The sequence below is a fragment of the Quercus lobata genome, chromosome 8 (genome assembly GCF_001633185.2).
Source record: "Quercus lobata isolate SW786 chromosome 8, ValleyOak3.0 Primary Assembly, whole genome shotgun sequence".
In the NCBI taxonomy this organism is placed as follows: domain Eukaryota; kingdom Viridiplantae; phylum Streptophyta; class Magnoliopsida; order Fagales; family Fagaceae; genus Quercus; species Quercus lobata.
The window spans coordinates 30,217,255-30,233,674 of record NC_044911.1 but is presented as its reverse complement, the minus strand read 5'-3'; the positions used below and the strand labels follow the sequence as shown (position 1 = coordinate 30,233,674).

General features: G+C 34.1%; 1 protein-coding gene across 1 annotated transcript; it reads left to right on the top strand.

Moving 5' to 3' along the window:
- The first annotated feature begins 14,588 nt into the window (after window positions 1–14,588).
- On the top strand, window positions 14,589–15,959 carry LOC115954944 (ethylene-responsive transcription factor 3-like). The gene has a single exon (XM_031072951.1). The coding sequence runs from the start codon at window positions 14,963–14,965 to the stop codon at window positions 15,620–15,622; it is 660 nt and encodes a 219-aa protein (XP_030928811.1). The 5' UTR covers window positions 14,589–14,962; the 3' UTR covers window positions 15,623–15,959.
- The last annotated feature ends 461 nt before the right edge of the window (window positions 15,960–16,420 follow it).

Below are 16,420 nucleotides of genomic sequence, written 5' to 3'. Positions count from 1 at the left end.
TTTTTTTTGGGTGATATTGTCTTGTTAAACACTTGGATAATATTATTCAATTTTAGCTAAAAATTAGTTTGATTTGATGGGATAACTTTAGTTGTAATTTCAAGTATAGTTGTGATATTATAAATTTAGTTTTTTTTTTGGTGATATTATTCAATTGTCTTGAAGACCCCATCCTTCGGCCCCGTCCCATTGCCATCCCAATATGAAATGTAATAAATTAAATATTCTTATCATGTGAATTTTTACAGAATAAATCTACTCCTAATATGCATGATCATATAGTTTGAATTCTCTAGTTTGGGCCCACCTTAAGCATGGTTCGGAGAGTATTCCATATGTCAATGTATAGAGAAAGGACATAGAAGGAGTTGCAAGTTGCAACTTGATTATAGGTCCAAGAGGCCAACTGGAATCCCACAGGGAAAGATTTGAAACCGGATTGAGTCCATATGTTCTTGAGATGTTAGGCATCTAAGACTACCCAACTGTAGCTGGGTTTTACTTGTATTATTGGATTATATTTGAACAGAAATTAATTTGGCCCCTAAGAACACACATTCGCACCCAACCTAGATTCTAAGTTAAAGATTGCAACCAAATGGGAGAGATCATGACGTTGACCCATTTTTGGTTTCATTAGGCCAAACCCACGCAAATGGGAGAGCCTGTGTTATTACCTCTCAAAACCCATGGACTCACTCTTTCTTAAAAGAAGACCTGGACCACTCGAGAACATAAGGACTTTTTTTTTGAATGCCTAGAAGTTGACTATAGAGTTTAAAGTTTAGTTTTAAACCAAGTTAAACAAGCATAAAAAACTTTTGTGAAACATTTTCATACCTTACTTGCTAAGAAAGGTATGCAACCCTAACCACAACTTAATCATTGTTGCCTCCTTGCCAATCCGTGAGGATACAGATAAGGGTGATTTTATGTTAAGCTTAGGGAACACCTTGACTTGCAACAAAAAAAAAAGAATAATGATCATTCTGACTTAAGAATTTCAAGAATTTAGGTTCAACAAAAATATTCTTAATCCGCCAAATATAATCCTTAACCCCTTAAAATAAAAAAATCCTAAATAGCAATAATAAAAAATATCCAAAATAACAACATAAATAGTCAAAACAACAATAAATGAACAAAAAAAAAAAAAAAAAAACAATATTAAACAACAATTAAAAAAAAAAAAAAAAACTCATTCCATAAAAATAATCTCTAATTTCATTTTTCCTTGATGGTTGGGCTCGCAGTGCAATAGGTATCATACATTACTCTTGAAGCAAAATTGAAATAGAACTCTTATTTAACTTAAACAATGAATATCTAAAATGTATATTTAGATGGAGAGATAATAGTGAAATAGTGTTTGGGTTGTAGTGGGCTTTTTCACTCTACAAGATTTTTGTGTGATTATCTTATCTAGAGAGCTTAAGTGGGATATTTAAAGACCCACAAAAGTTGTCAACGTTCATTTTAGTTCCTGCAAATTAGGACATGAATGTTAAAGTCTCTAATGTTTATTTAAATGTTAAAATTAGATCTCTTATCCATCTCACTGCCCCCACTCACAACTCATTATCCCTGAGAAATCTTAATTGCATGTTTGACTTAGGGCTGTCCACACCTACCCGTGACCCGAATAAACCGTCTGACCCAGAACCACCCAGATCGAAACCGTCCAACTCGAGGAGAGAGGTGGTTAGTGGTGGGTCTTAAAGGTCCACAATCAATGCCAGCGGGTTGGGTGGCAGATCTCCTTCTCCAAAACCCGAGCCACCCGATCCGACTGGCTAAAAGGACAGATCTACCCTCGATCTAGCGAGAACATAGTGATTTTCACTTAGATCAGGTGAAGATCTTGTGGTTTATGGTCAGATCTCATCATTTTTGCTCATATTCTGCTATGATCTAGTGGAGTTTGCTCAAATACATCTCAAATCCGGTGGGTTTTTCTCAAATCTGACTAAAATCTGGTGATTTTTTTGTTAAGATTTGATGTGTTTTGCTCAAATATGGCAAAGATCCGATGTTATTTTTCTTAGGTCTAGTGGCTTTTGCTCAAATTCGATGAAGATCTGACTAAAAATGCAGATTACTACCAATTTGAACCTTCGGCAGCATCTTTTTAGCTTCGACCGACCAAACCGCTGACCAATTGAGTCTAATCTCACTTGACCAATGGGTTTTTGGGGTCGGCGGCAATCTTCTCACCGAAAACTTGATGTCATTGGATCGGTCGCAAGTTGGGCACAAATCTGACCCAGACCGACCCGTGGACTCCCCTAGTTTGACCATGTCAAACCCCACATAGCCAATCATGGCCAAAACCTGTAATTTCTTTATTCAAATAATTTTATTAATAATAATTATTTCATGTACAATATTGTGTAAGGTAATTTCTTTCGAGAACTACACACATACACATTGTGAGTTATTTGACCACACAATTCAACATCCATATTGTGGTCTATTTGGCCACACAATTGAACAACACCCACTTGGCCAAATATTTTGAGATGTACAATAATTATTCACTAACTCCCATATTACGAACATGTCCTTTGAAACTTTGTCAACGAATCTGCCACCATCTCCTCTGATGATGCATATTCTACAAGAATTTCATTTTTTAGTACCACATCAAAAATATAATAATAATGATGTTCAATATGTTTACCTCTTGTACCAAGCTCACCATTTTTTAATGGTGCATTGCAACTTGGTTATCACACATAACTTTTATAGGCTCGTTTGGTATTTCATTATATATATAAACTTTTAAGAAAGCCTTTTATCTAGACAACTTCTGATATAGCACTACTACATGTTATATATTCTGCTTCCATAGTGCTTTTAGCTACCCAACTTTTTTTTTTTACTACACCAGGAAATAGCTCCTCCTCCAAGGAGGAATACGTAACTTGACGTGCATTTCCCATCATCTGTGTCACTAAAGAAATTAGAATTAGAATATCCAATAACTTTCAAATGTTTTCCACCATAAGTCATTTTATGCCTTTCTTTACCTTTAATATATCTTAAAATTCTACTGTTGCCCAACAGGCCTCACCTAGATTACTTTGAAATCTACTCACAAGGCTTACAGCAAAGCTTAGGTCAGGTTTAGTACATAGCATAGCATACATTATGCTACCAACAACTTGAGCATAAGGTCTATGTTCCACTTTTTTTTTTTCTCTTCATCATTTATAGGACACAATTTCTTAGACAATTTGGTTTGTTTATGGATAGGAGTATCAATTGGATTTGAACTACCCAAATAAAATCTTTTTGAAATTTTATCAATATGTTGTTCTTAAGATAACTGAAGTATTCCTGATTTTCTATCTCTAATAATTTGAATTCCTAACACATAGGAAGCTTCACCCAAATCTTTCATTTCAAATTGGGATTTTAGAAAATCTTTAACTTCACATAGAGATTCAACACGATTACCAGCAATCAAAATATCATCAACATACAAAGATAAAATTATAAAATCACTCCCACTATTCCAATGATCATAATCATTAGCTTTAAAACCAAATTTAACAATTGCATTATGAAAAGTGTAATACCATAGTCTTGATGCTTGTTTCAAACCATACAATGATTTCTTAAGCTTATATAGTTTATTTTCTTAACCCTTAACTTTATAACCATTAGGTTATTGCATAAAAATTTCTTCCTTTAGGTCTCCATTTAGAAATGTAGTTTTAACTCCCATTTGATATAATTCTAAATCTAAGGCAGCAACAATGGACATTAAAATTCTAATGGAAGTGAATTTAGCAATAGTAGAATATGTTTCTGCCTAGTCTATACCAAGTGTGAATCTTTTGCCATCAATCTATCATTATATTTTTCAATACCACCATCACACTTAAACTTTCTCTATAATATCCATTTACTACCAATTGCTTTCCTATCTTTAGGAAATTCTACTAATTCCCACACATCATTTTTAATTATAGAATCTAATTTTTCCTTAATAGCTTCTTTCCCTTTCAATGAATCTGAGGAAGACAAAGTGCTTGCTCACTCCCAAGTGCAGGAGATCGTATCAATATAATTCTCGGAGTACCAAGGTAGAACCATAAGGAGTAGGGTAAATTCAAAGACAATATAATTAAACAACAATTCAAGGTGCAGCAAAATTCAAGTATAAAGGGAAGAAGTTATTCAAATTTTTTTTTGAAATTTCATTCACACCTGCAAATGTTAGCTAAAAAAAAAAACAAAAAAACAAAACAAAACAAAAAAACAAAAACAAAAACAAAAGGCAAAAGGCAAAAAGAAAAAGGAAACAAAAAAGAAAAGAAAACTAAAACAAAGATGGCACTACTTCAAAAGGCTCAATGAGAGTTTACTTTGCATCCCAATAGGCGGGGATCTCAAGTGACATAGTCTCCTCCTCTGATATAACTCCCCCTAAGTATGGTTTTAACCATTGTTCATTTACTTTCGAAATCTTACAATCCCTAGGGTCCTCAACTACTACAGCTCCATGTCTAAACACTTCCCTTATAATGAAAGGGCCATCCCACCTAGGTTTTAACTTACCTAGGCCCAAATTTGCATATTTAAGACCATCGGGCGGCGGCTTAAGCTCCAGCTGTGGTGCCTCTTCACTTGAATGCACAAGCTTTTTTTCATTCTTTAGTAGCTCCTCAAAGCAAGGCTTCCATCCTTCATTAATTGCCATCATCTGTTATTCTTCCAAAACTTGTGAGGAATCCAACAAAGAAAAAGTTTAGATACATGAATATCACATTGTAAATCATAAGAACCAACAGAATTATTAAGAAGAGTTTCAAGAGGATTAGAAAAACAATTTTTATTAAACTCTTCTTAAACCACTGCCCCAATGAGGTTAACAAAAGCACAGTCATCATCCTCATGTGGTTGTTTAGCCACATGAAATATGTTTAGCTCCAAAGTCATGGAACCAAAAGTGAGTTGCATCCTTGCATTCCTACAATTAATTAAAGCATTAGTTGTGGCAAGAAAAGGTCTACCCAAAATAATAGGGGTATAAACACTAGGATGTAAAACAAGTTAGTAATCTAGAACAATAAAATCAACTGGATAATAAAATTGTTCAATTTTCACCAACACATCCTCAACAATCCCTCTAGGCTCTCTTACAGAGCGGTCAACCAACTGTAAAGTTACTGAAGTAGGTTTTAACTCACCAAGTCCAAGTTTTTGATATACATTGAAAGGGATCAAATTACCACTTGCCCCAAGATCTTGCAATGCATGCTCCATAATGTAATCTCCAATAGTACAAGAGATCGTAGGACAACCTAGATCCTTATACTTTGTGGGGTCATATGTTGGATAATTGCACTTACTTGTTCTATTAGGAATGCGGTCCTCTTTACATGATGCTTTCTCTTGATGGTGCATAGGTGCTCAATTACCTTGGCATATGCAGGCACTTGCTTGATAACATGCAATAATGGCAAATTTATCTTGACTTGATGCAAATGCTCTAATATCTCAGATGCGGTGTCCTTCCTAAGTAATTTTAAGGCTTGTGGAAATGGTGGAGGGATTGGGCATTGTTCAATATCATTAAGCCCAAGTGACTCAATTTCATCCCTCTCTTTTTCAACTACGGTCTCCTTAGATTTCTTAGTTACTAAAGGAGAACTTTTGTCAGTTTCTTTACCACTCCTCAAAATGGTCACAGCTTTTACTTCCTCATATTTATCCTTAGAGCCAATTTTTTAGATTTTGATTAATGGGATTGGATTGAGTTTGGGAAGGAAGCTCCCCTCTCTTTGTCCCACTCAATGAATTTGTAAGCCTAGTTATATGACTCTTGATCTCTCTTAGCTCTTCATCTAGCCTAGTGAGCATGGATTCAAACTTTTGATTTTGCTCACTTTGCCTTTGAATGAAAGTACTAAGTGCATCCTCCAAGGAAGGTCTAGATGATGATGATGCATGTGGTGGATGAAAATTCCTTGGAGCAGGAGGATTCAACACATTGTCACTCTTATAGCTCAAATATGGATGGTTTAACATATTTGGGTTATAATTGTTAGAATATGAAGAATTATTTGGCCTGTATGAATTAAATGCATGTACTTGTTCTTTTGGCACAATTAAGAATGATGAAAGTGATGCACTAACACTCTTACATACCTCCATTGGGTCCTCTCTAAAGGTAGCACTAACACTCTTACTTCCTTTCATTTTGAGTGCCTCTATTTCTTTAGTTAACATGCTGATATTTGCACTAATGTTATCATCTTCCCTCAACTTGAAAACACTTCCACTAGAAGTGGTAGTGTTAGTTCTAGTCCTATCAGTGGAGTCCATTGGGCTATGTCCAATCCATGTGCTAGACTTCTCAGCTATCTCCCCCTAATTACCTATAGACCTAGGTTTCAAGGTGTGAAGCCAACTTCTTGCCTTATCCCTAAGAGAAAAAGGAAAGAAACGTAACTTAGTAGTCTTAATAACTTTTTGTGCATAGAAACTACTAATTACCTCTTCAAAAGCTCTAACATGGACATAAGGATTTTCATTTTCTTGTCCCCTAAAGTCAGGAAGTATTGCTAATAAACCTTGTTTCACTTCTACATATGGTGCATTAGGTGGAAACATGATGCATGAAGGAACAAAATTTTGTGTGGGATGCAACAATTCATACATAGTTCTTCTATTCTCCTCATAATTATTACATGTTTCATCACCCATGATTGATGAAGAAGGTGAAGGTGATGGTGTGTTAAAAAGATTACCAAAATAAGCTTCAAAAATTTCTAATTTGCCTTTCTTGTTTCTAACCTAAGTGCTCATGCAACAATCAATGCACAATCAAATAAAATAAATTAAAAACAAACAAAAAAAAGTAAAAAATAAAAAATAAAAAAAAATGAGGGAAAAAAATGGAATGAAGTTATCAGTAGAAGAATTTCCACCAGTTGTACTTTGCTCCCAAAAATTGCCTCTGAACACACAGCAGCTCCCCGACAATGGCGCCAAAATTGCTTGCTCACTCCCAAGTGTAGGAGATCGTAGCAATATAATTCTCGGAGTACCGAGGTTGAACCACAAGAAGCAGGGTAAATTCAAAGACAATATAATTAAACAACAATTTGGGTGAAGAAGAAAAGTATTTTTTTTTCTTGGTGATTTTTAACAAGAATAATAATAACTGATTTAAATCAATAATGTAAATACCAGGGCATCAGGGTGTTTCTCTATATTGATATGAAATTCTTTGTGATCTAAGAAAATATATATTTCATAATTGATTGTTCTTATTCAATTAAAAACTTATAATTTGGTTGAACTGAGACAATTCAAGAATGCATGATAACCTAGATTAATAATTCAGTTAGAATAGTTTTCAGAAAAACTCATTCACTTTAAAATGTGATTTCTATTTGAAACTATTAGAAATTCATCTAAACAATAAGAAAAACATGATTGAACTTATTGAAAGCATGGAAGAACTAATACATCAAAAGAAATCTAATTAAACAATCAAATATGTTATTGTCTAAAATCTTAGAAAGAATCACATTGAATATTCATACTGTATAGAAGAAATATAACCCCTACCCCTAAAAAAGAGTTTAGGATGCCATTAGAGAAAGGAAAATACAAGGTTATTCTCCCCAAAATTCGTTCTCCACAGCATTCATTCCCAACCCTAACATCAAAGTGTGTAAAGAAAATAAAACTTTTACTATTTTAATTTTCGTCCAGATTTACAGTAGTAACTTGTGAGTTAATTTCGGCCTTCAAAAATTGTGAATTTCGAAAAGCTTAAAACTGAAAAGTTGTAGATATTTAAGTCTCGGTTCCAACCCATCTAGCCTTGTGTCAATTGGATTTTTGAGAAGAGAGATAAATCCAAAATACTGATCTGTACTCAAATCTGATTTTTCCTTTTCAGATTCTGCCACTTTAATTTCTTTCCTTATTTGAAGCTTCCAAACATGGTAGATGACCCAAGCACTCCAGTTGCACCTCCTTAGACATTTAAGCATGGTCCTTTAGCTTCTCTTCAATTCTAGTTTGGCCTCCATTCTCTCACAAACTCCTGTAAACTCATCTTTTTCACATGATTTCCTGAAAGTAGAAAATTACAGGCAATGAATGACATCTTATTCAAGAAATTATATAAAAATAAATAATAGAGACTAATGCAAATCATGGTTTAATTATACAAATTAAGCATAGTAATAAAGAGATAACGCCCACATAAATATATAACAAGTATACATTTTAAGGCATTATCACAAAATTTCTTCATTTGTTAATGGGTCTTTAACATCCCATTCACTTTAAAAAGTGAAATAATCTTTTAATTTAGTAGGGGGATTTCTTTCTCTTTGAATCTTACTAAGTGTATCATGAGAATTTTCACTACTAGGAACAATAACATACTCATTATTAACCACTTCCTTCTCCTTAGAAATTTCAAATAATTCTACTAATTTATTGGGATCTCTCGTATCAATTTCTTCTTCTAAAAATATTGCATCTCTACTTTTAGTTACACTAATAGTTCCATCACTATGGTGAATAACAAATCTATACCCCTTAGAATTTTCAGGATATCCAAAAAATGTACCATTGATAGTTTTACTATCTAACTTACTTCTTAAATGTGATGGGATTAATCTATGAGTTGAAGAACCCCAAACCTTTAAATTTTGTAGATTGAGTTTTCTTCCAGTCCATAATTCATGTGGTATTCTATTATGAATTTTTGTAGGAACTAGATTAAGCAAGTACAGAGCGATTACAATAGTTTCTCCCCAAAAAATAGATCCTAATGAAGAATGGCTTAACATAGATCTTACTATGTCCAACAAGGTTCTATTACGTCTTTCAGCAATACCATTTTGTTGTAGTGTATAGCTCATAGTAAGTTGATGTATTATTCCATTTTCTTTTTAAAAAAATAACTAAATGGATCTGACATATACTTTCCCCCACGATCTTATTGTAGTATCTTAATATTCCTTCCTAATTGATTTTCAACTTCCTTTTTGTACTCTTGAAATTTTTCAAAAATTTCAGATTTTTGATGCATTAAGTATATGTGTCCATATCGAGAAAAATCATCTATGAATGTGAAAAATATACCATACCCCTATAAGTTTTAATATTTAATGGACCACATACATCATAATGTACAATAGCTAATAATTCATTGGATCTTTGTTCCTTAGGAAAAGGAAGTCTTGCTATTTGACTAGATATGCAAGGTTCACAAGTAGTAAAAACAATATTCATGTTTGGAATTAATCCCATACTAATCATCCTTTTCATTTTAATTTTATTATTGTGTCCTAATCTCATATGCGATATGTAAGCATCATCCATACATAAACAAGCATCATCATAAGCATAAGAATGATTAATAAACATATCAAAGTAAGTAAAAGAACCAACTATTGCATTATTATTAGCAAAGGAAATGTCATTAAGACGATACAAACCATCCATCTTAATTCCCCACATTAAGATTCTACCATGTTTTCCAATTGACACTTTTCCAAAATGAAAACGAATCTCAAAGCCTTTTTCATCCAAGCAAGGGATAGAAATGAGATTACGTCTCATGGTGGGTGCAAAAAGTACATCTGACAAATAGAGGTTTCTTTCTCTAGGTATCATGATTTTCACAGTTCCAATGTCTAACACATCACAATATGTGTTATTGCCCACGTATACATGATGATCACTGGCTTTAACCTTTTTCATGTCAACAAAGAAATCTCTTGTCTTTGCCACATGGTGTGACGATGCAGAGTCTACTTGTAGGCGCAAGCGCTCGCTACTAGTCGTCCTCGCATTTTGTAGGGGGTACACCTTGGCCTAGGGTGGACCATGGCGGAGGGTGTAAATGGAGTCTCCACCAAGTTTAGGTCCAGGAACCATAAATATAGTACCCTTGTGGAAAGACTGATCTTTTACCAAAGCACATGTCTGAAGTTTAGGTATGGGGATTGGAAGGTGTTAGACACCTAACCTATGGGTCGGCTTCCACTCATTGTGTTCTAGGTCTTAATCTCATTAAAGGCATATTTAACACATTATTTATTCCCACACACACACTAGCTTGCATCTAAAGCAAATAATATTGCATAATCATCCCAAGCCTAAACATTCATCTATCATAGCATTAAAAGAGCATATGCAAGGGTAGAAAAATCGTAAGGTAGAACCAAATGAACATATTATAACATCTAAATGTCAAAGATATGACATTCAACCAAGCATATTCATGTCCATCCATCACATCATGCTTATCATTCAAGTTTCATGCATGTTCATGTGAATGCATAACTTACCTCACTAACCTCACTGCTTCACAACACCTATATATCAATGTGTGTTCATGGTATCCATACAATCTAGAACCCTAATGTAACAATCAAAAGGATAGAGCAAAACAAAACTAGATAGAACGAGAAACAGAGACTAAAAGAAAGGCTAAACAAGTTAAACATTTGGTAAAACAAGTGGATAAAACAAAAGGGAAACAAATAGAAATGAAATTAGGGTTTTTGGGCAAGCATATGTGTGTGCATACATAGGACATGCGTACGCATCCCAGTTGTAAGTGTACACAACCCAGTTGTAAGTGTACACAACCCAGTTGTAAGCAAACGCATACTACAAGTATGCATACGCATGCAAGCTGCATGCGCATGCATACACACTTGAAACCCAAAAAATTAGAACAGAAAGCAAAGAAAATACAACAAAAAGAAGAAAACTAACAACCTACAATGCCTTAAACAAAAACACAAAGTAAACCTAAGCTAAACAGACATATTAGAGCCAAAAAAAAAAAAAAAAAAAAAAAAAAACACATATATAAACTCAAAAGAAAAGTAAAGAGAAGCAAAGAGTCAAAGTTAGAAACTTTACCTCAACACTAGAACTCTCTAAAGCTTGATTTTGACCGTTCCCTTTAGTCAATCTATTCACAACCAAATTAAAGACAGATTAGTAAATTTAGAACTCAAAGATCAAGACAAGAAAAAGGTCCTAATCAAACAAAATTTATTTGAGGATGTTTTGTGAAAAAACTCCCTCTTTAGTTCACTATTTTCTAATGAATCTTGTGTGTTTCACCACTAGAATCCGTTCTCTTGAAAAAGTACCTTTTATGGCTTTATATAGTCAAAAAATATGGGTTTGGGGCGACTTTCAGACGATGTGGGATTCGTTCCAAACCTAGTTTAAATGTAGAAAACTTGTCTTACATAGTTTTTGGAACCCTAGCATGCGCACACATGCATGTGTATGCGTACGCTTGCGTGAAGCATGCGTATACATGCCTTAGGGTTTTTGAGGCATTTCTTTTCCAAAAATAGTTTATTTGGTCCAAATATAAGTTATATTTTTCATAAACACTTTCCTCAAGCCAAATTTCATCTGATTGGGCCCTAAACCAACCTTGGGTTTTAGAATTCTAACATCATTGGGGAACAGAAGCCAAAGTCGTAAGGGGTACAAAATGTAGTGTCTACATTATCTACCATACTCCATAGTCAACATCAGTTAATAGAGATTCAGATACCACACAAATTATATCCTTGGAACCTCCATAATTTGGTTTGTTATTGTTTTTATTTTCATGGCAATCAACTTGATAATTGCCATTTTTTCCACACTTAAAACACTTTCCCTTACCTCTTTATTCTTATCATTGTTCTTGAAATTCTTTCCTTTGCCTTTGAAATTTTTAGAATAGTTTTTCTTGTCATTTTTAGGGGTTTCATTCTTTAGGGGTTGACTAGTAGAAGCAATTGGTAGAAGAGATTTAGATGTGTTCTTTTTATTTCTTCTTTCTGCTTCTATCCCCAAAAGAGTTGGTAAGTTTTTCATGTTCACAGGGGTTGCAAAATAGTTTAGAGCTACCACTACAGAATCCCGTAAGTTAGGTAAACTATGCAAAATAGTAGACGCATTTTATCGGGAATTGGATTTCCTAAAATAGCTAACTCTTTTGCAATTATTGACATGTTCAATGACATTATCACTTTCATTCATCATGGTTCCATTAAATCTCTCAATTAAAAGTTGAATGTATGTTTTAGAAGATGCACAATATGTTTAAGTAATAGAATCAAACATGGTCTTAGCATATGTATATTCTTCAAATAGGATTTTAATGTCATGTTCCATGAATGTAAGCAAAATATTTCTAGCAGTTTTATCATCTTCTAAATGTTTTTCATACATTCTTTTTGCAACAACATTAGCATTTTCAGGTGGTGGAGTTGGAATGCCGATATCAGTAGCATACTCAACCTTGTCTTGAAAGAGCATGTGACAGATCCGACGTTTCCAAACAGAATGATTAGCCCCATTTAATTTGTCAATTTTGCTTAATTCTTGACTTACTGCTTTACTAGCCATGAACAATCAGTAAGAATTAAAAGGATTTTAGTTTAGAAAGCTGATCGTGATGGAGAAACCCAAAAAATAAATTTGTGTGTACCAATTCTGCACAAATGTCTTCTCCAACATTGCTTCTTTAGCCCAGCTAAGCTCTCACATTAAATTAAAAAATCCTCTGTATGATGGAGTAAATGGAATGGCCTTCCACCACACAGCAAGAGCCCCTCCCAATCACAAAAGCCACTCTTCCAAAGCAATGCAACCTTTCTCTAACAAACATCTTCTCCACAAGCATTTAATGTAAAGTCAACGACTCCAAAAGTAGTAGCAATACTCCAGCAAAACAGAAAACGTTGATGAAATTTTCTTTTTTTTTGTAGGCCTGTGGAGTGGAGTAGATCAAATGTCCAATGGAAAAGAGGTTGTTGGATTCCCAAAAAAAAAAAAGTTACTTACACGGATTTACTAGGAAAATAAACTTGCTTCAAAGCTCTTATACCAATAAAGCAAAATTGAAATAAAACTCTTTTTTTACTAAAACAATGAATATTGAAAACGTATATTTAAATGAAGAGATAAGAGTGAAATAGTGATTGGGTTGCAATGAGTTTTTTACTCTACAAGAATTTTGTATGGTTATCTTATCTAGAGAGCTTAAGTGAGATATTTAAGAACCCACAAAAGTTGTCAATGTTCATTTTAGTTCCTACAAATTAGAACATTAACATTAAAGTCTCTAACGTTTATTTAAACGTTAAAATCAAATTTCTTATCTATTTCACTATCCCCACTCACAACTCATTATCCTAAGAAATCTCAACTGCATGTATGACCATATCAAACCCCACACAGCCAATCATGGCCAAAACATGCAATTCCATTATTCAAATAATTTATTAATAATAATTATTTCATGTACAATATTATGTAAGATAATTTCTTTTGAGAATTACACTTATACACATTGTGGGTTATTTGTCAACATCCATATTATGGGCTATTTGGCCACACAATCCAATAACTCTCTGCCCCTTTCTCTCTCCTCCCCACCCTCCAATTTTTCTCTTCTCTATTATCATTTTAGACTTTCTCTTATTTTATTATTTTCATCTCAATATTATTAGTTCTTACTTTATCTCTTATTAGTCTATTTTTCTTTTTGTTAGTAGAAGGAAATTTTAAAACTTCATGTATTACATTTTTTTTTTTTTTTTGGTAATGTCAATATATTCAAAATTTTTTAATTTAATCTTTATATAATTTAAGTTTCTTAACAACTAGCTTAAAAGAAATACCTTAAAAGAAATTCATAAAGTGGCCATTGGATACATAGTTTCATCATTGTTTGGCCAATGTCAAAGTTCTTGTTGCGGTTTGGTCTCTTCTTTTGCACCCACCTATATATATATAAAATTTTAACCCTAATGGTTGTTCAATGATACCTTTTCACCTGCTTGGTATTGCTAATCTGGGTAAAGAAATGCTTAATTTCTATTTCAAGCATTGGTTATTTGGTTTGATCAGCCTCATCCACGTGGTCATATGCCAAGAATTATACGTTTGGGGGGCGTATCTCTCAAATAAAAGCTGCAAATCAATGTTGGTGACTTCTGACTTGGTGTAGGCCTATGCAATGAGAAAATTATGAACGTGCTTGCCACGCTGTTATACATTTTTCCGACTCTGCTTGTAAAGAAAATTTTGACAAATATGTAATATTATTATTTACCCAAATTTTAACAAATAGTTCTTTTCCATCGTAAGGCCCATTTTGATATAATTTCCAAATAATAGTATTACACTCATAATTTCAATAACTTAATAAGGGTACCCTTATATATATAATTTCTTTAAACTGTTTTAAATTTTTAATAGAAAACCTTAACCCATGTGTGTGGGTGTTTTTTTAGTAGATAATAAAATATTAAACCACAATCTAACTCTTAAAAATCAAATTTTATTTCACCTATCATTTTCAATTTCAAACACCAAGTTAAACGCCGCCCTTACTCTAAAAAAAAAAAGTTAAACGCCGCCCAGTGCCCATGTGACACCTTTGCGTATTTCTCCATATTACCCGATGGACTAATTTCATAAAATGGAATGGGCACGCAAATCACAAAATTCCACCTTCTCCAACATAGATTAAAAAGAAAAAAGTAGTAGTAGAAGAAGCAAGAAAAGAAAAAGAAAGAATGGGTAATTCAGTCATTTCACATCCGCCACAATATCATACCCTGTCCGAATAAAAGAAAGCCAAATTCATCCTAAAGAAATGAAGCCCCGGATTTCTCCTTCCGGAGAGATAACATAAAAAAGAGTGAGAAAACAAAAGGGAAACAGAAACCGAGGTAAAAACTCTATCAAAACCCACCTCTCCTATCCTCTCTTCATAGAGCAGAAATGAAGAGCCGCCTTTGATTTAACATTAACATATCTTCTTCAATCTCCGTTCGTAGTGGTGTTTTAATTTGGTGGTATTCTTTGCCATCATTTCATTTCTTCCACTCAACACCAACCCCTTTTTTTTTTTTTTTTTCTTTTTTTTTATATTATCTTTTTCTCCATGCGGCGAAGAGCACCAACAACCGCAGATCCAACCAAACCAACAACATTCAACCAATTCATTAGAACATCGACCGATAACAACAACAACAACAACAACGTTAAATACAGAGGTGTAAGGAAACGACCGTGGGGTCGTTTCGCGGCCGAGATCCGAGATCCATGGAAGAAGACACGTGTGTGGCTCGGCACCTTCGATTCCGCGGAGGATGCTGCTCGTGCCTACGACACCGCAGCGTTGTCGTTGCGTGGTCCAAAAGCGAAGATTAATTTCCCTCTCACCGCTCCTCAGCTAGCAACTCTTCCAGCAATCAGAGACGAACAACCCAGATTTTCCTCTTCTGCCAGTACTAAGTTCAATCCGATTCAACCCAACAGGCCAACGACAAGTAGTATGAGCAGTACGGTGGAGTCGTTTAGTGGCCCCAGGGTCGTTTCGAATCCGGTCTCAAGGGTCAAGATCGTGAACCCTGTTGCACCCGATGATTGCCGTAGCGACTGCGACTCGTCGTCTTCGGTGGTTGATGATGACAACGACGACTACTGTGTTCTCACCTCCTCGTTTCGTAAGATCCAGCCGTTCGATCTGAATCTACCTCCTCCGATGGATGAAGATTTCGGCATCGCTGATGATCTTCAAGCCACCGCTTTGTGTCTCTGATTGTGGATCTAATGGTCAACTTTTTTCTTTTTGTCTTTTTTTACTTTCTGTTTTTTCTATCTTATTTTCTCGGGAAAATGATTAAAAAAAAAAAAATCGTTCCAATGGTTGAACGTTGAAGAGAAATTGGTTTTTTGGTTTTTTTTTTTTTTTTCTTAAATCCTTCTCTGTGTTAGATTATAACTCCTATGGTGTAGAATAGTAGGGTATTTGAGTTGTTATGCGATCTTGTAGTTTCTTCAACTTTCATGGGCTATGAATTATTTTGTCTCTGTATTGTTGAAGATAATTAGATCGTATTACAAAGCAGTGTATGAGATCTGACTTTTGAGAGTCTCTCATTGTCTGAATTTTTTTTTTTCTTTTTGTCTGTACAAAATTATCCTATTAAAAATAAGTTAATTTATTATTATTATTTTTTTGCGTGAAACTGGTGTTTGATTTTAGAAATTATTGGAAGAATTGGAATTAGGGGTTGGTGCCTTGGTGGGTTTTCATGTGGACGGTGTTAATTTATTTTTTATTTTTCCTTCTTTTTTGGATAAGAATAAAGGTGACTTGGAGGATGGGTATAATGAGAAAAAAAAACATATTTATGGTAATGGAGGAAGTGGAGAGGTGGAGGATGATGTTTTGTTAAGTACTAGTAGGGCATGGAATGGGAATGGCATTTGAGATAGATAGGTTTTTTTTTTTTTTTTTTTTTTTTTTTTGGGCAAGAACCAGTTATTACACATGTGATGTGATGCAGTTCTTGTATTGTACACTAGTGGTTTTGAGTATAATATGCCCCAGAGG

Excerpts from the sequence above, each read along its gene's own strand:
- LOC115954944 (XM_031072951.1), top strand. The coding sequence starts at position 14,963 with ATGCGGCGAAGAGCACCAACAACCGCAGATCCAACCAAACCAACAACA.